This window comes from Oncorhynchus kisutch, linkage group LG5, assembly GCF_002021735.2.
Source record: "Oncorhynchus kisutch isolate 150728-3 linkage group LG5, Okis_V2, whole genome shotgun sequence".
Classification (NCBI taxonomy): Eukaryota; Metazoa; Chordata; class Actinopteri; order Salmoniformes; family Salmonidae; genus Oncorhynchus; species Oncorhynchus kisutch.
The window spans coordinates 39732038-39758407 of NC_034178.2; the positions used below are offsets into that span (position 1 = coordinate 39732038).

Here is a 26370-nt window from a genome sequence, read left to right on the forward strand (position 1 = left end):
ACTAATTAGCATAATGCAACGGACATAAATATTCCTAGAAAATATTCCTATTCATGAAAATCACAAGTGAAATATATTGAGACACAGCTTAGCCTTTTGTTAATCACCCTGACATCTCAGATTTTCAAAATATGCTTTACAGCCAAAGCTAGACAAGCATTTGTGTAAGTTTATCGATAGCCTAGCATAGCATTTTGTCCAGCTAGCAGCAGGTAACTTGGTCACGGAAATCAGAAAAGCAATCAAATTAAATCGTTTACCTTTGATGAGCGTTGGATGTTTTCACTCACGAGACTCCCAGTTAGATAGCCAATGTTCCTTTTTTCCAAAAATATTATTTTTTGTAGGCAAAATAGCTCCATTTGTTCTTCACATTTGGCTGAGAAATCGCCCGGAAATTGCAGTCACGAAAACGGCTGATTTTTTTCTACAAATTAGCTCCACAATATCGACAGAAACATGGCAAACATAGTTTAGAATCAATCCTCAAGGTGTTTTTCAAATATCTATTCGATAATATATCCACCGGGACAATTGGTTTTTCAGTAGGACCGATTGGAATAATGGCTACCTCTGTATTTTACGCGAGAACACTCTGGGAGCCATCATGTGACCAGTTGTGCAATGTAGCCGCTTACGGGTATTCTTCAACATAAATGCGTAAAACTACGTCACAATGCTGTAGACACCTTCGGGAATACGGAGAAAGAGTAATCTGGTTGATCCCATTCACTGCTCAGTAGGGGACGCTTAGGAATGCAGCGCTTTCAAAACATGAGGCACTTCCGGATTGGATTTTTCTCAGGCTTTCGCCTGCAATATCAGTTCTGTTATACTCACAGACAATATTTTTACAGTTTTGTAAATGTTAGAGTGGTTTCTATCCTAAGCTGTCAATTATATGCATATTCTAGCATCTTGTCCTGACAAAATATCCTGTTTACTACGGGAATGTTTTTTTTCCAAAAATGAAAATACTGCCCCCTAGTCACAACAGGTTTGACACTATTGATTCGCAAACTGTGGAATTCATCCTCAAACACAGGGACATAGTTCTGAATGTAGCCTTCTTAACCATCTACCTGAAGTTGTGAGTTGTAAAGGCTTCATAAAAGGAATTGGCAAACGTTGATATTTCAGTGGGATCTTTTCATAATACATCATTCGTTTTGAGTGCAGTTACAGATTTTTTTTGTAGTTTCTATTTTCGAGTGCAAATAAATAACTGGTGTTTCTTTCCCCCTCTTCAAATCATTTTGCTATTGATCTGACGAAGCACACTTTGCCAGATCTGTGTAAAACTGTTCTAACTCTAGTTTTAAAGATTTAAGTTAAAATCAAATCAAATGTATTTGTCACATTCACATGGTTAGCAGATGTTAATGCGAGTGTAGCAAAGTGCTTGTGCTTCTAGTTCCGACAATGCAGTAATAACCAACGAGTAATCTAACCTAACAATTCCAAAACTACTACCTTATGCACACAAGTGTAAAGGGATAAAGAATATGTACATAAAGATATATGAATGAGTGATGGTACATGTATTACATAAAGATGCAGTATATGATATAGAGTACAGTATATACATATACAAATGAGATGAGTAATGTAGGTTATGTAAACATTATATTAAGTAGCATTGTTTAAAGTGGTTAGTGATATATTTTACATCAATTTCCATCAATTCCCATTATTAAAGTGGCTGGAGTTGAGTCAGTGTGTTGGCAGCAGCCACTCAATGTTAGTGGTGGCTGTTTAATAGTCTGATGGCCTTGATATAAAAGCTGTTTTTCAGTCTCTCGGTCCCTGCTTTGATGCACCTGTACTGACCTCGCCTTCAGGATGATAGCGGGGTGAACAGGTAGTGGCTCGGGTGGTTGTTGTCCTTGATGATCTTTATGGCCCCGGTGTAGTTTGTAGTTTGCCCCCGGTGATGCGTTATGCAGACCTCACTACCCTCTGGAGAGCCTTACGGTTGTGGGCGGAGCAGTTGCCATACCAGGCGGTGATACAGCCCGACAGGATGCTCTCGATTGTGCATCTGTAGAAGTTTGTGAGTGCTTTTGGTGACAAGCCAAATTTCTTCTGCCTCCTGAGGTTGAAGAGGCGCTGCTGCGCCTTATTCACGACGCTGTCTGTGTGAGTGGACCAATTCAGTTTGTCCGTGATATGTACGCCGAGGAACTTAAAACTTACTACCTTCAGACTCCAATTCTTGAGAGTCTTTCTTTCTTTAGAAGACTGTCAAGATTGCTCATTTAAAACCATTATCTAAGGGTGGTGCACAATTGGCCAACGTCGTCTGGGTTAGGGGAGGGTTTGGCCGGCCTGGATGTCCTTCTCCCATCGCTCTCTAGTGACTCCTGTGGTGGGCCGGGTGCAATGCACGCAAACAGGGTCGCCAGTTGTACAGTGTTTCCTCTCACACATTGGTGCGGCTGGCTTCTGGGTTAAGAAAGTATTGTGTCAAGAAGCAGTGCGGCTTGGCGGGGTCATGTTTCGGGGGACGCACGGATCTCAACCTTCGCCTCTTCCGGGTCCGTACAGGAGTTGCAGCAATGGGATAAGACTGTAACTACCAATTGGATATCACGAAATTGGGGAGAAAAAGGGGGTTAAATAAAATTATTAAAAAACATTATCTAAGGTGCTTTAGGTGCTTCAACTCTTTGGCATGTTTAATAGATAAAACGCTGACTTTAAATTTGAAGAATTTCCCATTTACTTCCATGACCCAATTCTTCTCTCGCAAAAAATGTATTTGGCTATTGATTTGATGTTCCCATTGAAAATAGGTTCGTTAAGAAGTGTGTTGTTTAATTTCAAATAGCCTCGATTACCCTTAGATAATCTACATCTAGAACAAATTGTAACAAATAGGGGGAAACTAGGAATAAATCTATAATAGATTTTAGTGACATATTTTGTTGTCCAGGTATAACCCCTTGCATCCAGATTGAAATAAGACCAGGCATCAACAACAGAGGGGGGTTGGAAAGTGTTCATATAAAGTTATAGTTGGAACGGTAAATTTACTCTTGGCAGTACTCACAGTTCAAGTGTGGTGTCATGTCACAAGAATCAACCAGCAATATTTCTTCCTTTAATGAACACATGTGGACCCTTGAACCCAGCTTTTTTGCCCTCTTGTCGAGTATTCTGTATTAGCGGCCACAGCTTCTCCCTGGGAGTCTCATCCTGCGGTATACAGAGCCTCTTTGATGCGAAATGTCTTCTAGTCCAGCAACTTGTTCCCCTTGGCCGCTTTCCAGATGATCTCCCTGTAGTGGCACATGGTGAAGCACAGAATGACATTGTGAGAAGGTCCATCAGTCCTTCGATTCCCAAGTCGATGAACAACGTTGATCACATGTCTTAGTTTGTCTTTGATGCATGGAGCCACCTGCCCCAGGATATGATGACAGCTTCCCTGATGTCCTCTCGCTCTACCTCTCTTACACCTTGGATTTTCAGATTCAACCTACGAGAGTAACATTGAAGTTCAGCTCCACTCTCACTCAGCTCCATGTTTTCTGACTGCAGTTTCTTCCCCTCATTCTTTAGAAACGTTATCTTTTCCTTGTTCCCGCTCACATCTGTGTGAAGCTGACGCACATTTTCTGACAAACCATCCATCTTCATTGATGTTTCTTTGGTAGCCCGCTCTATGGTGGACACCTTGGAGAATGTGGCATCTTGTTTAGTAGTCAGGGTCTAGATTTCAGTGAGAAGTTCAGACATGGAAATGTCCTTTTTCACTTTTTTCCGCCAGTTGACTTTTGCTTGGGGTCTGAGGTAAAGAGGTTGCAAGTATCTCATCCTGGTCCATTTCCTTTTTTGCTTGCTTGAGCTTGCACCATTTTGTGTGTACATGCTGCTCTAGCTGTCATCGTTGCTATCTTCTGTGAGACTTAGGTATGTCGTCTTCTGTTGTCTTTCTGTCATGTTCTGCCCATTCAACTTGAGGAAAACAAACTCTAAACTAAACTTGCCATATATAGCTAAAACAAGTAATAGTTAGTTTAATGCTACATTGATAGCAAATATTGGATGAGCGAAATATGCGTGCATTGCACTCATATGCAGACATGACGATAAATGTACACATGGTAGCTGGGGGCAGACAAAACATGTTGTCTCTGGGCAATTGGGTGTCATTGGCAAAAGTGGGTATGTAAGTAATCCATACTAGAGGTCTTCACGGATCCACCTTTACCCAAATACCCAAGACCCGAACTGGGACCCCAAGAGGGTCCGGATCTGATATGATTGTCATGGGTCTCGGGTATTTGTAATTTTAACTGACTTGTCTGGAAGTGTCCATACAGGTCCAAACACGTCTGCTGCAGTGGAGAGAAAGAAATTGTATAATTTATGCCGCTGCTCTTGCTTTTCACAAGAGTGGAGCATGGCACTTGTAGCTTGTTGGCCAATCATAAGTCATCAAAGCGGCAATCGGCAGTCATAGATGATGAAACAGAGAGATGAAAGATAGAATAATATAATAATTTTTTTGGTACATTTTGGGGAGAAGGCTGGCTTCCCTTGGCATCCAAGAATACACACCACTGAGGCTACAACAACCAAGAGCCAACCCAACAGGTAGGCAGGTTGCTACTTAATATTCTGAATTAAGTTGTTGGTAACTGTAGGATGATAAAGCTTGTGCACTGCAGTCTCAGTTGGCAAGCTTAACTAGATTTTCCCAGTTTGATGCAGTCCAAGACAGGTACTACGTAATCATATTGATGCTAAATAACCTAGCGGTGGCAGCTATTAGTCTACTGTAGCACAAGTCGGCTTGGTTGGTTGCGGTCTCTCGTATCTCCCTCCCTCCCTCCTCCCCATGTCACTCGCTCACAGTACGGCCCCTCCCCCGCCTGCTAGAGCGGCACCTCTCTCCTTCTCTGGCTTTATCCACTCTGGTTAATAAAGTAGCTTAAAAAATGACTTTTCTGCTGCTTTCCTAGCTCAGACCTGGTCTGGATCTGACCAGGTCTATATGGAATGGGTCTAGTTGGCCTCGGGTATGTTCGTAACGGGATCCGTGAAGACCTCTAATCCATACCCAACCCTCCAGTAAATTGTGACGAACTCAGTTACAAAACTCAGTTTGACAAGACTGACTTTATGACCAAAATTATGCTATTTACACTTTGTAGTGAATTTTGACAATATAATTAATGTTACTGACTCATATCGATTCCACATAGGCCATTGTAAAACCAGAGAAGTTGGTTCTAAGGGGCAGTTGACATTTCATATAAGGAATTTGATTTATAGCATTTACTTTGACTTAAGCATGACAGTTTAGTACTTTTTCCACCACTGTACTTAAGTACATATTAAACCAGATACTTTTTAACTTTACTCAAGGTCATTTTCACTTGAGTCATTTTCTATTACGTTTACACAGATCAGAGAGACAAGTGTGATACCTCAGATTCAAGGGTGTTTATTTAAAAATAAAAAATAAAAGAAACAGGTTTTCTCCTGGTTACCGTGTTCTGGGCTCCAGGGAATGCTGTCTCCTCTGGGGTAGATCACCGAGCCCCTCGGATCTAGCAGACCTTGAGTACGTCTATCCGGTAGCAACCTCTCACTATCTCCATCCCTCCCGTGTGCTGTCCTCTTGGCAGCTGTATAGAGTACGGTGGTGGGGTCGTCCTTAAGTCCCCTCCAAAGGCTCCCAGACTCGTCCTGCGTCCCCTTCAGCAGGGCCTCTGTATTCTGGTACGTCTCCACGGCTCCCAAGAGGTCCTCCAAGGTCTGGGGCGTGCATAGGCTCGCAGCCCACTTCATGTTGCGAGGTAGTGCCTGTAAGAACTGATCCATGACCACTTTTTCGGTAACAGGGAGGGTGGTTACGTCGATTAGGAGCCATGCCCTGGTGATGCGCAGTAGGTTGCTCATCTGGGCACGGGGGGAAAGCGTCGGCCACGAACCTCCAGTCGTGGACCAGTTGGGCCTGACGGGCCAGGCTGTACCGGTAGTGGCTGAATACCTCCCTCTTGAGACCATCGTAGTTAGCCACCTGTTCGCTTGTTGGGCCCTAACGAACTGAGCTATCAACTCGTCCATGCCGATACCGCGTAAACGTCAACCTTGATCCGACCACGTTGTCAAATGCCTCGTTCTCCACCACTTGTGGCAGATCAGTGGGTTTGACTTACTCACCAGCCTCAAGCCTGACCCGCTGTACGTCACATAAGGTATCGTAACTTTTATTCAAGTATGGCAATTGAGTACTTTTTCCACCACTGTGTGACCGCATCATGAACCAACCAGCTTGTTCCATTTTGGTAGGGCAAAGCTCACCAGTCAAACCATCAAAGAAAAGCTAAGAAATAGGAGAAAGGCTGCATTAATTAAACCAACATGCTTTTGACTAAACAAGGTTATGAGGAGAGGACAAGCTTTCCTATGAAGGAACACGGTTTTATGTGGAGGGGTGAGATAGAGAGGGAGGTGAGCTGTTTAAAGTTGGGGAATTTGAGAGGGGATGTGAAAAGGGGTCTGAGGGTTTGAAACAAAGGATAATCCCTATAACTGCTGTCCCATTGACTCTACTGTATGTAGTTGATACCTTATGCTGAGGGTGTAATGTAGATGATAAATTGGTTTGGCAGAACTGCAACAATATAGCTAGCTAATACAGAAAGCGCATCTAGGATATTACTTAGCTAAGCCAGCATTTTTTCATACAACCATTGCCTGGGGAACTGTTTGGGAATGTACACAAGTGGTTGGGGCTTAATTATGTTTCTGCTAAGTGCCATGGAATTTGTAGAAACTGAGTAGAAATTTAAACCTGTGGAAACATTGGCCTGTATTTACTAGTGCTGGTTGACATTACTGCGCCCTCTGTGAGTATTTGATTGGTTTATACATCAGCTTGTAATCCAATAGGAACCAAATGTCCGGAGACTTAGGCTACATGCTAGACTTGAGAAGTAGGGGAAACACTGGCCATTTGCAACAGAGCAAAGAGTGAGAGAGGAATGGATGGAGGAAGGGTGAGAGAGATCGTGCAAGGGATGGAGGAAGGGAGAAAAAAGAGGGACAAAACGTACTGTTCATGAATGATGTGGTATAAAACAATCCACAAAGCCATGCTTGTCAGGATGGGAAGTATCCATGTCTCAGGAGCATGGAATTAATTAAAACCAGTGCATCAGTTATTGTTTTGAGGGAGATATTAGTTCCAGCGTTCTTCAAAATATATAGTTAAATTAATTTCAAAGCTATTGAAATGAGTACACACAGACATTCTCGATGGTCTTGTGTATTGTGAGTGTGTTATTGTGTCTGTGCAAAATAGTTAGTTAGAACCATATGCATTTTGGGGGGGACCAACACAGTCAAACACAGTGTTATTCCCGCCGGATCCTCTCTCACCAGCCACATACAGTGCCTTCGGAAAATATTCAGACACCTTGAATTTTTCCACATTTTGTTACATTGCAGCATTTTCTAAAATGTATTAGATAGTTTTTTTCCCTCATCAATCTACACACTATACCCCACAATGACAAAGCAAAAACAGGTTTAGACATTTTTTGCAAATTTATTAAAAATAATAAACAGAAAAATTACATTTACATAGGTATTCAGACCCTTTACTCGGTACTTTGTTGAAGCACCTTTGACAGCGATTACAGCCTCTATTCTTCTTGGGTATGACGCTACAAGCTTGGCACACCTGTATTTGGGGAGTTTCTACCATTCTTCTCTGCAGATCCTCTCAAGCTCTGTCAGGTTGGATGGGAAGCATTGCTGCATAGCTATTTTCAGGTCTCTCCAGATATGTTTGATCGGGTTCAAGTCCGGGCTCTGGCTGGACCACTCAAGGACATTCAGAAACTTATCCCGAAGCCTCTCCTGCTTTGTCTTGGCTGTGGGCTTAGGGTTTTTGTCCTGTTGGAAGGTGAACCTTTGCCCCAGTCTGAGGACCTGAGCACTCTGGAGCAGGTTTTCATCAAGGATCTCTCTGTACTTTGCTGTGTTCATCTTGGCCTCAATCCTGACTAGTCTCCCAGTTCCTGCCGCTGAAAAAAATTCCCACAGCATGATGCTGCCACCACCACGCTTCACCGTAGGGATGGTGCCAGGTTTCCTCCAGGCATGATGCTTGGTATTCAGGCCAAAGAGTTAAATCTTGGTTTCATCCGACCAGAGAATCTTGTTTCTCATGGTCTGAGAGTCTTTCGGTGCCTTTTGGCAAACTCCAAGTGGGCTGTCATGTGTCCTTTACTGAGGAACGGCTTCCACCTGGCCACTCTACCATAAAGGCCTGATTGGTAGCGTGCTGCAGAGATGGTTGTCGTTCTGGAAGGTTCTCCCATGGAAGCTGTTGATTGGAGAAGATACTGTAACATTGACTTTTTACGTAATATACTTTTCTGTGCTGACCGTCATTATTTGTACCTAACAGAATGCATGAGAAAAGTTCTCTCTGAAGAACACTGGTTCAAGCATCTGTCAGATGTTGATTGCTTGAATCATTTGAATAACACAGCTGTTTAACTCCTGATAATCACATTAAAAAACGATCTGTTTGGACAAACACACAATTTCCTTCCAGCTTTATAATTCAAAATGATGTCATACCAGCCCATTGAACATTTTCCTGCATTAGGAAACAATCCATGGAACAACTCACTTGTCCTTCCTTCAGGCTTGATTATTACTTATAAGGAACTCTGCAGGCCATTACGTGATCTATTCTCTGTAAATGAGTAGCACAAACATAAATCTGAACTTTTCCTCAGGCTTGCCCTTGGAAAGCAGCCAAAGCTCACAGTAAAGAAAGGAGCAGTCCTCTTAACGAGAGGCAGACCAAATAAGTGTGTTATTTCTCCTCCTTTTATGCCAGGGTAACCATGGTGTTGTATTAATATGTATTTTGCCATCTTGAGAGATGTGATAACAGACTTCCTTCATTTGATGGGAGGTGTGTGTGTGTGTGTGTGTGTGTGTGTGTGTGTGTGTGTGTGTGTGTGTGTGTGTGTGTGTGTGTGTGTGTGTGTGTGTGTGTGTGTGTGTGTGTGTGTGTGTGTGTGTGTGTGTGTGTGTGTGTGTGTGTGTGTGTGTGTGTGTGTGTGTGTGTGTGTACAGATGTCTGCTTGGAGAGGTTATGAGTGACATGGTTTAAACACCACAATTAATAAAAACAACAGAACGAAAGAAGAGAGAATGTGTGACAGAGAGAGAGTATACCACTTAGTTTAGATGAGTTTGGATGTGAACTTTCAATGTTTCACCTGGAGGTAAATGTAATTGTGCTGCCAAATGCATTTGTAATGCTTAAGTGTTTTTGTGTAGCTGCTGAAGAATTGTCATAATATTTTACTGCAGGTGCTCTAACTGTTATGCTACAGGTATTCCCCTCTGTGTCACACGATTGGAGGTTTTATTAGACAGCTGTGGCCCAAAGCATAGTTGAGATAAACAGATACCAAAGCCACATACTGAGGAGGATAAATTACACGTTATTTTAACCCTGTCTGACACCCCAACAGCAGCAGCATCACAAAATCTGCCACACTTCAGTCTCAAAGCCTTACAGTGTGTGTGTGTGTGTGTGTGTGTGTGTGTGTGTGTGTGTGTGTGTGTGTGTGTGTGTGTGTGTGTGTGTGTGTGTGTGTGTGTGTGTGTGTGTGTGTGTGTGTGTGGAATTCAAATGCAATGCATATTGATCCCCTGTCTCTCTGTGTTCCTCAGGATGGATGAGAACTACAACATCATCCCCCATGGGGTTAACTTCCAAGACCCAATCTTCCCAGACACACCAGAGAACCACCGCATGTTCGCCAGCCTCTTCCAGTTCTCCAACTGCACGGCCGGAATCACAGTCCACACCTACACCCCAGAGTGGGAGGCTTTGGAAGACAGCCGGGTACGAATTCATCTTATCTATCGCTCTTGTTTTTGTGTGCCTTTGTTACAAAAGTCTTAACAGCATCGCTTAAACAGCAGCTCCTAAACCACCAAAGAGCAAGACCGGCAAAAAAAACAACCTAGGTTGGAAGAATCTCATCAAAACACATGCAGGAAACCTTTGACAGACACACTATAGACAGCTGATCAAATTTCCTTGCCATTCCCCATGGCTGAGGTAGCATGCAGCGTTGCATATTGTAGCAAGTCTTCCATGATCACCTGCACTTGATAGACAGGAAGTTTTTAGTAAAAGGTAGCGCTGCATAGTATTATGTTTAACTTAACCTCCCCTTAAAACTTCTTAGGGCTGAGATCCCGCTAACGGGATCGATATGACAACAGCCAGTGAAAGTGCAGGGCACCAAATTCAAAACAACAGAAATCTCATAATTAAAATTATTCAGACATAGAAGTATTTCACACCATTTTAAATACACTTCTTGTTAATCCCACCACAGTGTCCGATTTCAAATAGGCTTTACGGCGAAAGCACCACAAACGATTATGTTAGGTCAGAGCCAAGTCACAGAAAAACACAGCCATTTTTTCCAGCCAAAGAGAGGAGTCACAAAAATCAGAAATAGAGATAGAATGAATCATTAACCTTTGATGATCTTCATCAGATGACACTCATAGGACTTCATGTTACACAATAGATGTATGTTTTGTTCGATTAAGTTCATATTTATAAAAAAAAAATCTCTGTATACATTGCCGTGTTATGTTCACTAGTTCCAGTGATTTTGCAGAGAGCGACATCATAAATGTTGATGAAAATACAAGTGTTATACATGGAACTTTAGATACACTCCTCCTTAATGCACACGCTGTGTCAGATTTCAAAAAAGCTTTACAGAAAAAGCAAACCATGCTATAATCTGAGCACTGCGCTCAGAGCCTAAACAAGCCAAAAAGATATCCTCCATATTGTGCAGTCAACAGAAGTCAGAAATAACATAATAAATATTAACTTACCTTTGATGATCTTCATCAGAATGCACTCCCAGGAATCCCAGTTCCACAATAAATGTTTGTTTTGTTCGATAATGTCCATCATTTATGTCCAAATAGCTCCTTTTGTAAGCGTGTTTGGTAAACAAATCCAAACTCACGAAACGTGTTCACTAGGAGCAGACGAAATGTCTAAAAGTTCTGTTTACAGTCCGTAGAAACATGTCAAACGATGTATATATAATCTTTAGGATGTTTTTAACATAAATCTTCAATAATGTTCCAACCGGAGAATTCCTTTGCCTGTAGAAAAGCAATGGAACAGAGCTCACTCTGACGTGAACGAGCGTCACGAGCTCAAGGCATTCTGGCAGACCTCTGACTCATTCCCCTCTCATTTGCCCCCACTTCACAGTAGAAGCATAAAACAAGATTCTAAATACTTTTGACATCTAGTGGAAGCCTTAGGAAGTGCAACGTGACCAATATCCCACTGTATCTTCAATAGGGAATGAGTTGAAAAACAGCAAACCTCAAATTTCCCAGTACCTTGTTGGATTGTTTATCAGGTGTTTGCCTGCCATATTTATTTTATTTATTTTATTTTACCTTTATTTAACTAGGCAAGTCAAATTCTTATTTTCAATGACGGTGAAGTTTAAGAAACTTCAGCGTGTGTTCTATCCAAATATACTAATAATATGCATATATTAGCAACTGGGACCGAGTAGCAGGCAGTTTACTCTGGGCACCTCTGGGCATCTTATTCATCCAAGCTACTCAATACTGCCCCCAGCCATAAGACGTTTTAACCCCCAATTAGGGAACAGTGCCTATAATGAAACAGAATGCAATAGGAGCAGTGGTGTTTTGAACCCCACATTTTTAGCCACAAAAATATGAATGATTCTTGAGTTAATAAAGCCTCTATACAAACATGCTTTCTTGAGTAAAGCAGCTCCAAAATGCAGGTGTTTCAGCCTATCTCAGTGCTTTCTGTGGTGGTGGGGCAGCCAGCGGAAAATGTGGAGTGTAAGGGTTGGTAATATTCTCTAGTTGCGCCGTGATTGGCTTAGTGTTTTGTCACACATGGGGACACTACATCACTGACAAATCTAAGGGTAGAGCTACAAAATTCAAGCCCCTTGGGAGCTGCCATAGAGTTACATTATAAGTGCCCATCCAAGAAGGCTCAAGGTCATTGGCCACAGATAAAATGATGTCAAATCACGTTATATCTACAGTAGCTTTGATTGGACATACTTTCAAAATCTTAGCCAGAAGTCAAAGGGTAGGTAACCCATTTGGCACGCTGATCCTCAAGCACAACTCCAACACCATCATTAAGTTTGCCAATGACACAACAGTTTGATTTGATTTGAGCATCATGAATCAAGTCAACAATCTACAGGCAAATCCTTTTTAATCCTTGTCATATGAAGCAAAATAATGAAGAGAAATTATAGATAAAAAGTATCGGTGCTCATCGGGCATTGGACATTATACAGCAAGTTGGAAATCGCACTTTCAACAATGAGTGGTTTGGAAGGAATCAGTGGCTAACTGTAAGCATTGTAAAGCAATCACTAGCCTGTTATTCATTGGAGTGGGTACGTGGTCCCAATTCTCAGTTTAAGGTTTTCTTTTGCAAGCTTAAAATTATAAACATTCAACATTGGCCATGCTGTCAATCCAGCATGATTTCTGTCGCACTCGTAACAAGTGTTAACTCAGAATTGGGAAATCTGACTTCAGTGAGTTCAAGACAACTGGGAACTCAGGAAAAAACTAGCTCCGACTGGGAAAATGCATTTTGAACAGTCAACTTCCAAATTGGAATTGTAAATTAGGAACTCGGGCCTCATTCTAGAGCTACTCCCGGAAGACCACTGACATCATCATGATTCAACCTTGTTTTTTTCCGAGTTCCAAGATGTTTTGAAAGCACCATAAATCAAGAGAATGTCACACTTTGATGATAAAGTTTGACAAAATTTGCCAACAGAGGACCGCCGCGCCTCCTTCCTGTTCAAGTGAGTACAGCACAACAAGGTGAGTCCATAATTGTCTTGAATGCTGCTGCATAAATTATGTTATATGCCAGGGAGATATGTATACTGTAGCTAAGAAAGTAATACTAAGTGTATGTTGTGTAGTAAGCTGTTAGTAGCCCATGTGCCTCACCCTAATAATTTGGTCTATTTTCCCCTCTGAATTTTGCCTACCGTTCTGACTTGTTGGTACACATGTAGCCTATAACCTGTTTTAGAGAAACGTAATCATCAAACATTGTAAGTGCTTTCATTGTTGGCTTATATGCCCCCTTTATTTATCATACGGTTCTGACTTGATGTACAGGGAGAACACTGTAAGAATGTTCTGAACAAACAGTTATATTGACTAAATCCGTCCTAGCTCGCTCATGAATGTCTTAATCGAAATTACAGATTGCCTCTTATCTGCTTGTCGTCCCCTTATGCCATAGTTTGTACATCTCAATTGTCAGTAGAAACCATATTTGTTTAAGCATGTCAGCCATATCAGACATGTTGTTTTAAAAGGCAGTACTTTTTAAAATCTGATTTCCCACAAGCTGATCATTGTCTGCAGCCAGCTCTGTGCGTAGTGTAATGAGACAAATAGGGAGAAGTGGTCAAGTCGATTATCCACGCTTATAAAAACAGGGTTGCTACAGTTATTGTTATTTGTGGTCGTAATCATTCTTTTTGAGTACATTTTATGAGGGGGGTGTGTAAAATTGTTTTTACAGTACAAGGGGATGGCCATGTGAAAAAAAAATGTACATCCCAAATAGTGGCTTTGTAGTCAGGGCTAACCACAATCTTCAAAGGTCCACTGAGGAGAGGCTTGTAAGTGTAATTTGTTCTTTGTGGCTGGGAGTCCAGAATTCTTTAGGTGGTGGATAGAGGCCTACTCTGATGGTCCAGACAGTCAGACTCCCCTTGGTTAGAGCTCGCTGTGCTTCTCTCTCTAAGTGTCAATGCAGAATAGAGTATGTTGACTGGAGAGTAGGATGTGGGATGCGGCTGAGAGACAAGGAGAGGCATACAGGTTTTTTATCCATCTATGGACTTTTCTACAATGAGCAAAGAACAGAAATGTATTAGACTGTACTTCTTGTAATGGCTATTTGACCAAGAAGGAGAGGGATGGAGTGCTGGATCAGATGACCTGGCCTCCACAATCACCCAACCTCAACCCAATTGAGATGGTTTGGGATGAGTTGGACCACAGAGTGAAGCAAAAGCAATCAACAAGTGCTCATCATATGTGGGAACTCCTTCAAGACTATTGGAAAGGCATTCCTCGTGAAGCTGGTTGAGAATCCCAAGAGTGTGCAAAGCTATCATCAAAGCAAAGGGTGGCTACTTTGAAGAATCTCAAACATAAAATATATTTAGATTTGTTTAACACTTATTTGGTTACTACATGATTCTAGATGTGTTAATTAATCGTTTTGATGTCTTCAGTATTATTCTACAATGTAGAAAATAGTCCAAATTAAGAAAAACTCTTGAATGAGTAGGTGTGTCCAAACTTTTAACTGCTACTGTTGGTAAAACATTTTGGTAAAACGTTATTTGTGTAGTCCATCTGTAGATGCTCTACCCTTATTCTAAACCTAATCCTAACCGTAACCTTAGCAAGCAGTTGCTTAGCGACAGATAGTTTGTTGATAGTAGGACCATCTTTAGAGCATTTACAGATGGACTATCTGGACTGTTCAAATTAAGTGTGACCAAATGATTAGATCAGTTTCAAAGCCCTGTCCCGTGGTCCTGATTTGAAGTAGGTTGAGGGAAAAGTGTGCCTCATACGCATTGTAAGATACTGAATGCTAGTAAACATGCTGATGACTATGAAGGCTACACATTTCTCCATAACCTATCCATGGTTCACCTCAGAGTTTCAGTGTCAAGATCAACGCCAGTGATTGCATCATAGAGTCCTGTACGGTCCCTTTATAGAAGCGAAAAATCTGCATCTTTAGACGCCATTCATTGAATTCAAGATTTACATCAGTCTTCTCTGTTTCCAATCATGTGCTGACTGCACATAAAAGCCTTCTTTCACAGTGAAGGAATAAGAATTGGCTTATGTTTCCATTAATGACCACATCTCAGCTCAGATCTGTAATCAGAGGCAAAGCCAAGGAAATGCACAATGTTTTTCTTATGATTACACTCGTATTACAAAATAACTGAAAGGAATGGCTAGGCCCACATGCTAGACTGTGTGACAGCACAACGCAATCATATACTGTCATCATGCCACACAGACATGACTGTTACTGATGTGTAAGAATGACATTCTAGGGACTTCACATGTAAAACGAATGATAATTACCCAACACACATGCTGTTATGATTATAGTCGTCAATTTCCTGCGCTAGACTGAAAATATCATGCCCATGGAGGTATCTTCAACTGGGACCCACAGCTGTTTTCCCTCAAAAACCTTTAAGATGTCCCTCTGATAACATGGGAAAATGTTCCACTAAGGCTGGAAATAAATGTATTAATGAAGAGATGAGTGTCAAAATTGCATGTTATGTCAATGATTCAATGGAACTTATGACCACATTGATACATCATTCATCTGCCACTTGTGATTAGTATTTTTTGGTTTGGCTGCGTAAACAGTTGAATGTATCAACATTTTTCTAACTGGGTTGGCTGCCATGTGAAAGGTATGATAAGGATAGCATTCAAAGATGTCTACGACTATTATGTAGCTGTGGTGCAGGTGTGGATCGTATCCAACGTATGTTGGAGAAAGATGCACAGATCACAGTCCAGATTTTTCAACTCCAGACATTTTCAAGGGCAATTAAATAGGTATGTGTTCACAATGGAGCTTGTTCTGGAAAACCATAGCATTTACAATAACAATGACAGAAAGATGTGGAAATGGGGACTTTACTGTGGGTACCTCTGGTCTGAATGAAACACATACTCAGGCAAACAAGCTCCATCTCTCCTTCCAAATGTTTTGGTTACCTGCTGAGTGGCCTGGCTGGTCTAGCAGTAATGACGCAGCCTCCAGCACATACTGTATATACTCTATACTGTATACAGTGTCGGCATAGGTTCTAATCTGGCCTACTGCTATTTGACAAAACCTCATTGTTTTTTCCCTATTTACTCAGTGATCGATAGAGCTATTGATACCATATCTTATGACAAACAACTTACAGTGCCTTCAGAAAGTATTCATACCCCTTGATTTTTTCCCACATTTTGTTACATTACAGCCGTATTCTAAAATTGATTAAATAAAAAATGGTCCTCATCAATCTATACACAATACCCCATAATGACAAAACAAAAACTGTTTTTTAGACATTTTTGCAAATGTATTAAAAATAAAAACTTCAATATCATATTTAAATAAGTATTCAGACCATTTACTCAGTACTTTGTTGAAGCACCTTAGGCACCGATTACAGCTTCGAGTCTTCTTGAAGACGCTACAAGCTTGGCACACCTGTATTTGGGGAGTTTATCCTGTTATAGCGAGGACCCCCCAATTAAAAAATATTCTTTAGAAATATTTAACTTTCACACATTAACAAGTCCAATACAGCAAATGAAAGATAAACATCTTGTTAATCTACCCATCGTGTCCGATTTTTTAAATGTTTTACAGCGAAAACACAACATATATTTATGTTAGACCACCACCAAATAAAAAAAACACAGCCTTTTTTCCCAGCCAAAGATAGAGTCACAAAAGCAGAATTAGAGATAAAAACCTTTTGATAATCTTCATCAGATGACACTCATATGACATGTTACACAATACATTTATGTTTTGTCGATAATATGCATATTTATATCCACAAATCTCGGTTTACATTGACGCCATGTTCAGAAATGCCTCCAAAATATCCGGAGGAATTATAGAAAGCCAGATAACAGAAATACTCATCATAAACTTTGACTAAAGATACATGTTCTACATATAATTAAAGATACACTGGTTCTTAATGCAACCGCTGTGTCAGATTGTTTTTAAACGTTACGAAAAAAGCCTACCATGCAATAATCTGAGATGGCGCTCAGACGTAAACATATTTCTCCGCCATGTCGGAGTCAACAGAAATTACATAATAAATATTCCCTTACCTTGGATGATGTTTCATCAGAATGCAGTGCAAGGAGTCCTAGTTCCACAATAAAGCGTTGTTTTGTTCCATAATGTCCAAAACTAGTGTCCAATTAGCTGCATTTGCTAGCACTTTCAGCTCACGTGCCCAAAAGCTGACGCTGGTCCAGGAGAACTCGGACGAAAACTTAAAAAAGATATATTCCAGGTCGAATAAACTGGTCAAACTAAGTAGAGAATCAATCTTCAGGATGTTATTTTCATATACAGTGCCTTGCGAAAGTATTCGGCCCCCTTGAACTTTGCGACCTTTTGCCACATTTCAGGCTTCAAACATAAAGATATAAAACTGTATTTTTTTGTGAAGAATCAACAACAAGTGGGACACAATCATGAAGTGGAACGACATTTATTGGATATTTCAAAATTATTCAGCCCCCTTAAGTTAATACTTTGTAGCGCCACCTTTTGCTGCGATTACAGCTGTGAGTCGCTTGGGGTATGTCTCTATCAGTTTTGCACATCGAGAGACTGAATTTTTTTCCCATTCCTCCTTGCAAAACAGCTCGAGCTCAGTGAGGTTGGATGGAGAGCATTTGTGAACAGCAGTTTTCAGTTCTTTCCACAGATTCTCGATTGGATTCAGGTCTGGACTTTGACTTGGCCATTCTAACACCTGGATATGTTTATTTTGCTTTATGTTTTGGATCATTGTCTTGTTGGAAGACAAATCTCCGTCCCAGTCTCAGGTCTTTTGCAGACTCCATCAGGTTTTCTTCCAGAATGGTCCTGTATTTGGCTCCATCCATCTTCCCATCAATTTTAACCATCTTCCCTGTCCCTGCTGAAGAAAAGCAGGCCCAAACCATGATGCTGCCACCACCATGTTTGACAGTGGGGATGGTGTGTTCAGGATGATGAGCTGTGTTGCTTTTACGCCAAACATAACGTTTTGCATTGTTGCCAAAAAGTTTTGGTTTCATCTGACCAGAGCACCTTCTTCCACATGTTTGGTGTGTCTCCCAGGTGGCTTGTGGCAAACTTTAAACAACACTTTTTATGGATATCTTTAAGAAATTGATTTCTTCTTGCCACTCTTCCATAAAGGCCAGATTTGTGCAATATATGACTGATTGTTGTCCTATGGACAGAGTCTCCCACCTCAGCTGTAGAACTCTGCAGTTTATCCAGAGTGATCATGGGCCTCTTGGCTGCATCTCTGATCAGTCTTCTCCTTGTATGAGCTGAAGGTTTAGAGGAACGGCCAGGTCTTGGTAGATTTGCAGTGGTCTGATACTCCTTCCATTTCAATATTATCGCTTGCACAGTGCTCCTTTGGATGTTTAAAGCTTGGGAAATCTTTTTGTATCCAAATCCGGCTTTAAACTTCTTCACAACAGTATCTCGGACCTGCCTGGTGTGTTTCTTGTTCTTCATGATGCTCTCTGCGCTTTTAACGGACCTCTGAGACTATCACAGTGCAGGTGCATTTATACGGAGACTTGATTACACACAGGTGGATTGTATTTATCATCATTAGTCATTTAGGTCAACATTGGATCATTCAGAGATCCTCACTGAACTTCTGGAGAGAGTTTGCTGCACTGAAAGTAAAGGGGCTGAATAATTTTGCACACCCAATTTTTCCGTTTTTGATTTGTTAAAAAAGTTTGAAATATCCAATAAATGTCGTTCCACTTCATGATTGTGTCCCACTTGTTGTTGATTCTTCACAAACAAATACAGTTTTATATATTTATGTTTGAAGCCTGAAATGTGGCAAACGGTCGCAAAGTTCAAGGGGGCCGAATACTTTCGCAAGGCACTGTATATCCAATAACGTTCCAACCGGAGCATACGTTTTCATCTGCAGCCAAATGGAACAATGGTGACATCCACAGACAAATGCGCCACAGGGAAATTGCATTCTGCCAGGACAGTGACTATTTCCCCTCCCATTCGGTCAAAGTTCACACCAGAGGCTCCATTCCACGTTCTACTGAATGAGACGAAATGACATCTAGTGGAAGGCGTTGGAAGTGCTAACAGATCCATATCTTATTTGGAAGGGAAGAGGCGATGACTTAAAATTAGACACGCATTCAGAATTTCACTTCCTGTTTGGAAGATTGCCTGCCCTATGAGTTCTGTTATACTCACAGACATAATTCAAACAGTTTTAGAAACTTCAGAGTGTTTTCTATCCAATAGTAATAATAATATGCATATATTAGCAATCTAGGACAGAGTAGGATGCAGTTCACTATGGGCACGCAATTCATTCAAAGTGAAAATACTGCCCCCTATCCCCAACAAGATCTCATGATTCTCTGCAGATCCTCTCAAGCTCTGTCAGGTTGGATGGGGAGCTTCGCTGCACAGCTATTTTCAGGTCTCTCCAGAAATGTTCGATCAGGTTCAAGTCCGAGCTCTGGCTGGGCCACTCATGGACATTCAGAGACTTTTCCCAAAGCCACTCCTGCATTGTCTTGGCTGTGTGCTTAGGGTCGTTGTCCTGTTCGAAGGTGAGCCTTTGCCCCAGTCTAAGGTCCTGAGAGCTCTGGAGCAGGTTTTCATCAAGGATCTCGCCGTACTTTGCTCCATTGATCTTTCCCTCGATCCTGACTAGTACCTCAGTCCCTGCTGCTGAAAACATCCCCACAGCATGATGCTGCCCCCATCATGCTTCAGCGTAGGGATGTTGCCAAGTTTCCTCCTGAATCATGTTTCAAATGGTCCTTCAGGTGTCTTTTGGCAAACTCCAAGCAGGATGTTGTTTGCCTTTTACTGAGGAGTGGCTTTTGTCTGGCCACTGTCCATCAAGCCTGGATTGGTGGAGTGCTGCAGAGATGGTTGACATTCTGGAAGGTTCTCCCATCTCCACAGAGAAAATTTGGACCTCTGTCAGAGTGACCGTCCGGTTCTTGGTCACTTCCCTGACCAAGGCCCTTCTTCCCCGATTGCTCAGTTTGGCCGGGTGGCCAGCTCTAGGAAGGGTCTTAGTGGTTCCAAACTTCTTCCAATGAAGAATGATGGAGGCCACTGTGTTCTTGAGGACCTTCAATGCTGCAGAAATGTTTTGGTACCCTTCCCCAGACCTCTGTCTCGACACAATCCTCTCTCGGAGCTCTACGGACAATTCCTTCGACATCGTGGCTTGGTTTTTGCTCTGCCATGCACTGTCAACTGTGGTACCTTATAGAGACAGGTGTTTGCCTTTCCAAATAAATTTCCAATTGAATTTACCACAGGTGGACTCCAATCAAGTTGTAGAAACATCTCAAAGATGATCAATGGAAGCAGGATGCACCTGAGGTCAATTTCGAGTCTCATAGCAAAGGGTCTGAATTCTTATGTAAATAAGATATGTGGATATAGATATAGGGGGAAAAAGTATTTAATTCATTTTAGAATAACAAATTGTGGAAAAAATCAAAGGGTCTGACTACTTTCTGAATTGACTGTATATAGGAGAGGTCGCAATTTACGTGATCAACAGACCATGCCAACAGCCAGCCACAAAATCTTCCAACTGGTAGCTATAAATGCAGAGGTTGCGCACAGTGCAGCAATATGATGAAGTGTGAAAGTTCCTGCCACCCACATAGAGGAAAACAGTTCCAAATAAATGACATTGCTATGTGCTTCACCACCCATGTTATCTACATGTTATCTACATGATTATATGTCCATGTGGGCTGTGTTATGTAGGTAAAACCTCTTGTTCTCTGAAACAGAGAATTAGTGAACATCAGGAGAAACGACAGGGATTCCAGTCGCAGTACATTTTAATGACCAAAAACATGACATTTCTACCTTTTAGATTTTGTGGCACAGAGAAAATTAAGATATCGGACAGGGGAGGGGATATAAATAATACTCTGAGCGACAGAGAATGTTTTGGGATTTTCACTCTCCAGACATTATTTCCTGAAGGTATTAATGATGAAATGGCCATGCATGTTATTTTGTAAATGTGAACATGAATTAATGCCACCACTTCAGATGACTCTGACGTTTTTCTTGCGCTGTACCCAATGATTTACGAAAACTTGCTTGATGGGTCGATGTCCTCATTGTGGTTTTACAGATGTGTTTAATACATTTTATGTTCACACTTTATTCAAATATTTATGAAATCCGTATTGTTATATTTGGTAACACTTACTTATTTTCCCTGGACTCCAACCACATTTGATGTATTGATCGGATGTGGGTGGAGCTATGTCTACATAAGGGTGCTAATTTAAAAAAACTCACAAAAGCTTTGACGAAGGCCGATACATAAAGCTTAATTAATAAAGTAAAGTGATACTATCAAGAGCAGTGTGCGGGTTTCTTGTTTTTTTCTCATCTTATTCAACTGTTACCATGTACCTGCAAAAAAGCTAGCTCAAATGTGCAAGTCTCAAATGTGCAAATTTTAGAACTCCTGGCTAAAAAGTATCCAAATGTAACAGTTTTCTTGACTTGAAGGAGAGGCGGACCAAAACGCAGCGTGGTTTCTATTCATGGTACTTTAATAAAGCAACTACACATGAACAATCTACAAAACAAGAAATGTGAAAACCTAAACAGCCCTATCTGGTGCAAACACAGAGACAGGAACAATCACCCACAAACACACAGTGAAACCCAGGCTACCTAAGTATGATTCTCAATCAGAGACAACTAATGACACCTGCCTCTGATTGAGAACCATACTAGGCCGAAACATAGAAATACCCAAATCATAGAAAAACAAACAGACTACCCACCCCAACTCACGCCCTGACTATACTAAATAATGACAAAACAAAGGAAATAAATGTCAGAACGTGACACCAAAAGAACCAGGGAATCTCTTTAAATACAAGTAGACTTCACTGTTGGTCATAGAAGATTTAACACTATCAACAAACATGAAAGGTTACTCTCCTCAGTACTACCACTGTTAACTGATGACACCTGTCATCATTCTGAAGGAATGGCCTTGTGTTTATCGTTAATCATTAAAGTTGTGCGTCATGTGTCTTGAATGAAGGGAATATTCTTCAGTTGGATAGTATGTTCACCTACAACTTAGCTGTAGAAGTTGCTCACTCGTTCTCTTGGAGATGTACTTTATCTCATACCAACCTGATATTTTTTTAACTAAAGTAAAAACACAGTAAATTAGCAGATATCTTTCATCCTGAATCTCAGTGTATTCACTTTCAAAAGATTAGGTCTAATTCGTGACATATGAGGTGAAAATGATTAGAATCTGTCTCAGACTTTCCATCACTGAAGTGGAACAGTTTCTAGATTTTGGTTTTTCAATCTCTATTGTTTGGCACAGAATAAATTGTAGCTTGACATGGCCATTTTAGCATATCCCCCCTACAAGGCAAGCATTTGTTTTCTGAAATATGCTTCAAAGAAAGGAGATGAATATCTTTGCCTTTTGAAGTAAATTATAGATTTCCAAACATTAAGACTGTATCAGGCACTTGAGTAACCATAGGATCTAAAGATTCAGGACTGAATTAGTGTAACAACTTGGTTGGGGTTTGTGCAATGGATCATCAAAGGTCTAAAACAATGATGGGAGCAGCATGCTAAACAACAGCCTGAGACTTTATTCTCTGAACTCACACATCATCTGAATCAATTATGATCAACTTCAATCTGGTAAACTACAGGACTGACTTCCTGCTTCCTGTTTCTTCCAGCTGCTGTGCTCGACGGTGCAGAAGGCCCTCTTTGAGGAGGAGGAGCGTGTGAAGACTCTCTCCCAAAAGGTGCGTTCTCTGGAGAAGGCCAACAGCCATCTGCGGGACAAGGTGAAGAACATGAAGCGCCTGATACGCCAGGCCAAACGAGACACCAAGGACCAGAAGACCCTTCCAATGAAACAGCTGCACAACCTTGAGACCCCCCACCCACACCAGGACACCACACAGGACCAGAAAAGACCCGCCCTCAAAAAGATCCTCACCAAGACGCTAAAAATCTGAGCCCAAACCCGGCCCTACCACCACCACCTGTTGCACTGCAGACATGGACAGGCTTAAAAGGATATAAGAACTGTATGGAATGTGACATCAGGAGAAGGAGAAGTAGGCTATAGACAGGTATTATATGTAATAGTGTATCATGTCAAAAGCTATGGAGATAGAGGAATTGCATACCCTTAATGTGATGCAGACTAGGCACACCTCTGTTACAAGAAAGTGCATTCAGCAAATCAGAAATGTTTTGTATGCTGAAAAATACAACGATGCAGTAAAACAACGATGGAGGTTTCTTATTATTTTTACCTTCAATAATATAATACTATAGAATAGCCTTCATAATTTCTAAATATAAATCAAGTTATTTCATACACATATACTCTGTATGGATCTATAAGGAATGCATACACTACAATGCGATAAACATTTATTGTCATTGCAATCACATTGTGTCACTCTGTTCTTACCACAGGAAGAGTAGCAGGACAATTTGAGGAAACCCAGCTAGCAATGAGGAATCGGCCCAGAAGCGGCCCTCTTCCGGGGGGCTGAACTGTTCGAATCAGCTGCCCAGAATCGGCCCAAGTACATCAGGCCGTTTCTGTCTACCGGAATTCAGCTGACTTTGACGGCATCTTACCAGAATCCCCCCAGAAAGAGGCCTGATATGCAAATGTAAATAAATGTATTAAAAATTACCCAATTTCGTAATTTTAAATATGACTATTATACATTTTATACATACAAATTATACCCATCCACAAAAAAACACCATACACCTGGTGACCGTGTCAGCGAAGTCGCTACAGCACGATGGGACAAGGACATCCCAGCCGGCCAAACCCTCCCCTAGCTCGGACAGCGCTGGGCCAATTGTGCAGCGCCTCATGGGTCTTCCGGGCACGGCCGGCACGGGTCTCAAACCAACATCTGTAGCAATGCAGTTTGCACTGCAATGTAGTGTCTTAGACCGCTGTGTCACTCGGGAGGCTCCATCCACAAAGTTTTTAATGCTTATCAATTGCTTTGCACAAAATACTAAAATACTACACAGGACTCATTTTTTTATCACAGAAACAATGAGAAAATATGGGAAAAAAATTATAATGAAATGTTAATTATATAAAGCAGCCAGTGTAATCATCTGCCAGAGAGTAGCCCCAATCGGCCTGAGTCCCAAGTAATACATTTGGGCTAGATAACTCTCACCGGAATCGACCCGAGCCCCAAGTTATACATTTGGGCCAGATAACACACACCGGAATAGGCTCGAGCTCAATCCCCGCATCCTAGCCATAATCAATACTGCCAAAGGCTGCCTAGACTCAGGCCACATGACGTCGGCCACATGACTCTCAGCCGAGTGCCTCGACTCTCAGCCGGAATCGGCCCAGATCCACTGTGCTAGCTGGGAAACGTTGTCTTGGATCAAATGTGATATCCGCACACAGGCTGAGAGGGCGCTCTTGCTTCATTACGACTCACTGGTTATAGAACAGTGAGAACAAAACAGACGGGGGTTTGCTTCGATTGTTGACAACATGTAAGCTGTATTTAGTCTCCAAATGTTTATTGAAAACATAAATACATTTGTACAATGAGGACTTCTCTCAAACACATCGTTACACTTTTTGGTTAGCAAGCTAGTGAATTTTAGCCATTTTGGCATTGACATGAAATCAATGCCAAAATTCACTAATTCACTGAAATCAATCAAAATAAGATATGGTATCAAGAACAAGATAAAACTAGCTGAAACCAACCAAGCTACGAATCGCAAAATGACATCTTCTTGTCCTTTTTTCCAGCTATCTGATCATTCAGAATCATAACAAAGCAAGTCCACATTGATGCACACTCTTCATTTCTGTGACGTTGTCAGCCAACCCGTCTATACAACTGCTTTGTTACAAACATGTATGCTGGGGGATATGGTAATCACAAAGTCTCATCCCACCGGGCCTTCCTGACCCCCTATCTCATCCAAACCTTGCTCCCATATCCCCCCTTTCCTAGGTCCCCTCATCTCAGTACCATAGAGTAGAGATCAGTGCTGCCTCTGTGAAGCCTTATCCTCCTGTGAGGGTATAATATTGAACAAATTTATAACATTCTGATAAATAAGATGAGGTGTTTGAGCTATGTTGACAGGTCAAAGTCTCGCCCTGTAATTTTACACACCTCTCACACCCCAAATATGCCCATGCAAAATACTGTGCCTTCCCCAGAGTGGAGTTCGATGCCAGTCTCCATGCCAGGTGAGATGCTGCCATGGTAGCTGACACCTTTTGGAGAACTAGTGGGAAAGTCAAGGAAAGACCTACAGGTGTGCTGGCAAAACCATGCCAAAGACCTCACACTGCTGCCCAGAGGATGTGAAACCCAAAACAGTCATACTGGTTAAGAACATCTGCTAAATGACTTGAGTGTTACATGTAAAAGGTTACATTCTGTCCTTAACAACTGATGCTGGATCACCTCCACAGAGTACAGGAAGATTGATTTAGTGACAACACAGACGATAGACAACACAGATGCTAAACTCTTAATACTGTATCTATGGCTCTGATAAGCTCTCCCGACCCTTCCCTTCTCTCCCCAGTCCCAACTATAACCATTACACACTAAACAACAAAATTCTGTTGAAATCTAGATGTTTCTCATTTTATTAATCAATAATAACTTTATCCCAAGGGCTTCCGGGTTAATTTGTTATTTTTTTAAGATCCCATCTTTTTGTGGGTGGTTTTATATATTTCTATTGAGTGAAAAATGTGTTTTTATATTTGAAACAGGGTGCTGAGTACTCAATAAATACAACCACTAGCCAATGAGGTGTGATGTGGTACAGTAAAATATTTTTCTGTGTCAGAACTGAGAGGAGTCCCTAGTCTCCTATTATGTGTTGTACTTTCCTTTTATGTTTGTCCTCTTCAAACAATACTCATTTGGTTTCCTTTAACCTTAGTATATTCATGTATGACAGCAAATAATGAAAAAAATTAACTTTTTTTTTTTTTTACATTTGTATCGCCATCTTGCAGTTTCTAAATAGTATGAGCTTGTAGTTTTATTATTAGCGAAAATGTTATGATTGACTTCCAGGCATCCATATCTACTGTAGCATCGCAAAGATCAACCTTGATCATTCCCTAAATCTGATCCTTGCCACATACAGTATCTCATTAAAGACCAGTACTGATTAGCAACAAACAGGTCACTGCATCCCGATGGAACAAGATTGTCATAATCGAGCAAAGAAATTAAATGCAATGCCTGTAGGACGTTATTATTTGGCACACTTCAGACACATTGAGGCTCTTATGTTATGATAGGTGTTTGTTAGGTCAAGCCTACACTTCTCACAAACAC

The 26370-nt window shown here is 41.3% G+C and overlaps 1 protein-coding gene across 2 annotated transcripts in view; it reads left to right on the forward strand.

Moving 5' to 3' along the window:
• LOC109890194 (coiled-coil domain-containing protein 3-like) overlaps positions 1-25829 on the forward strand; it is a 40115-nt gene extending 14286 nt beyond the window's left edge. Inside the window, exons 2-4 of one of the 2 annotated variants that reach the window (XR_004210018.1) lie at positions 9724-9898; positions 22717-23118; positions 23471-25829. Coding sequence is in view for 1 of the 2 variants with exons in the window: in XM_031825034.1 (XP_031680894.1) it covers positions 9724-9898; positions 22717-23001 (460 nt within the window). In the remaining variant the exon portion in view is untranslated. Of the gene's footprint in view, positions 1-9723; positions 9899-22716 lie in introns of both variants that reach the window. The other variant, XM_031825034.1, reaches the window with a different exon arrangement.
• The last annotated feature ends 541 nt before the right edge of the window (positions 25830-26370 follow it).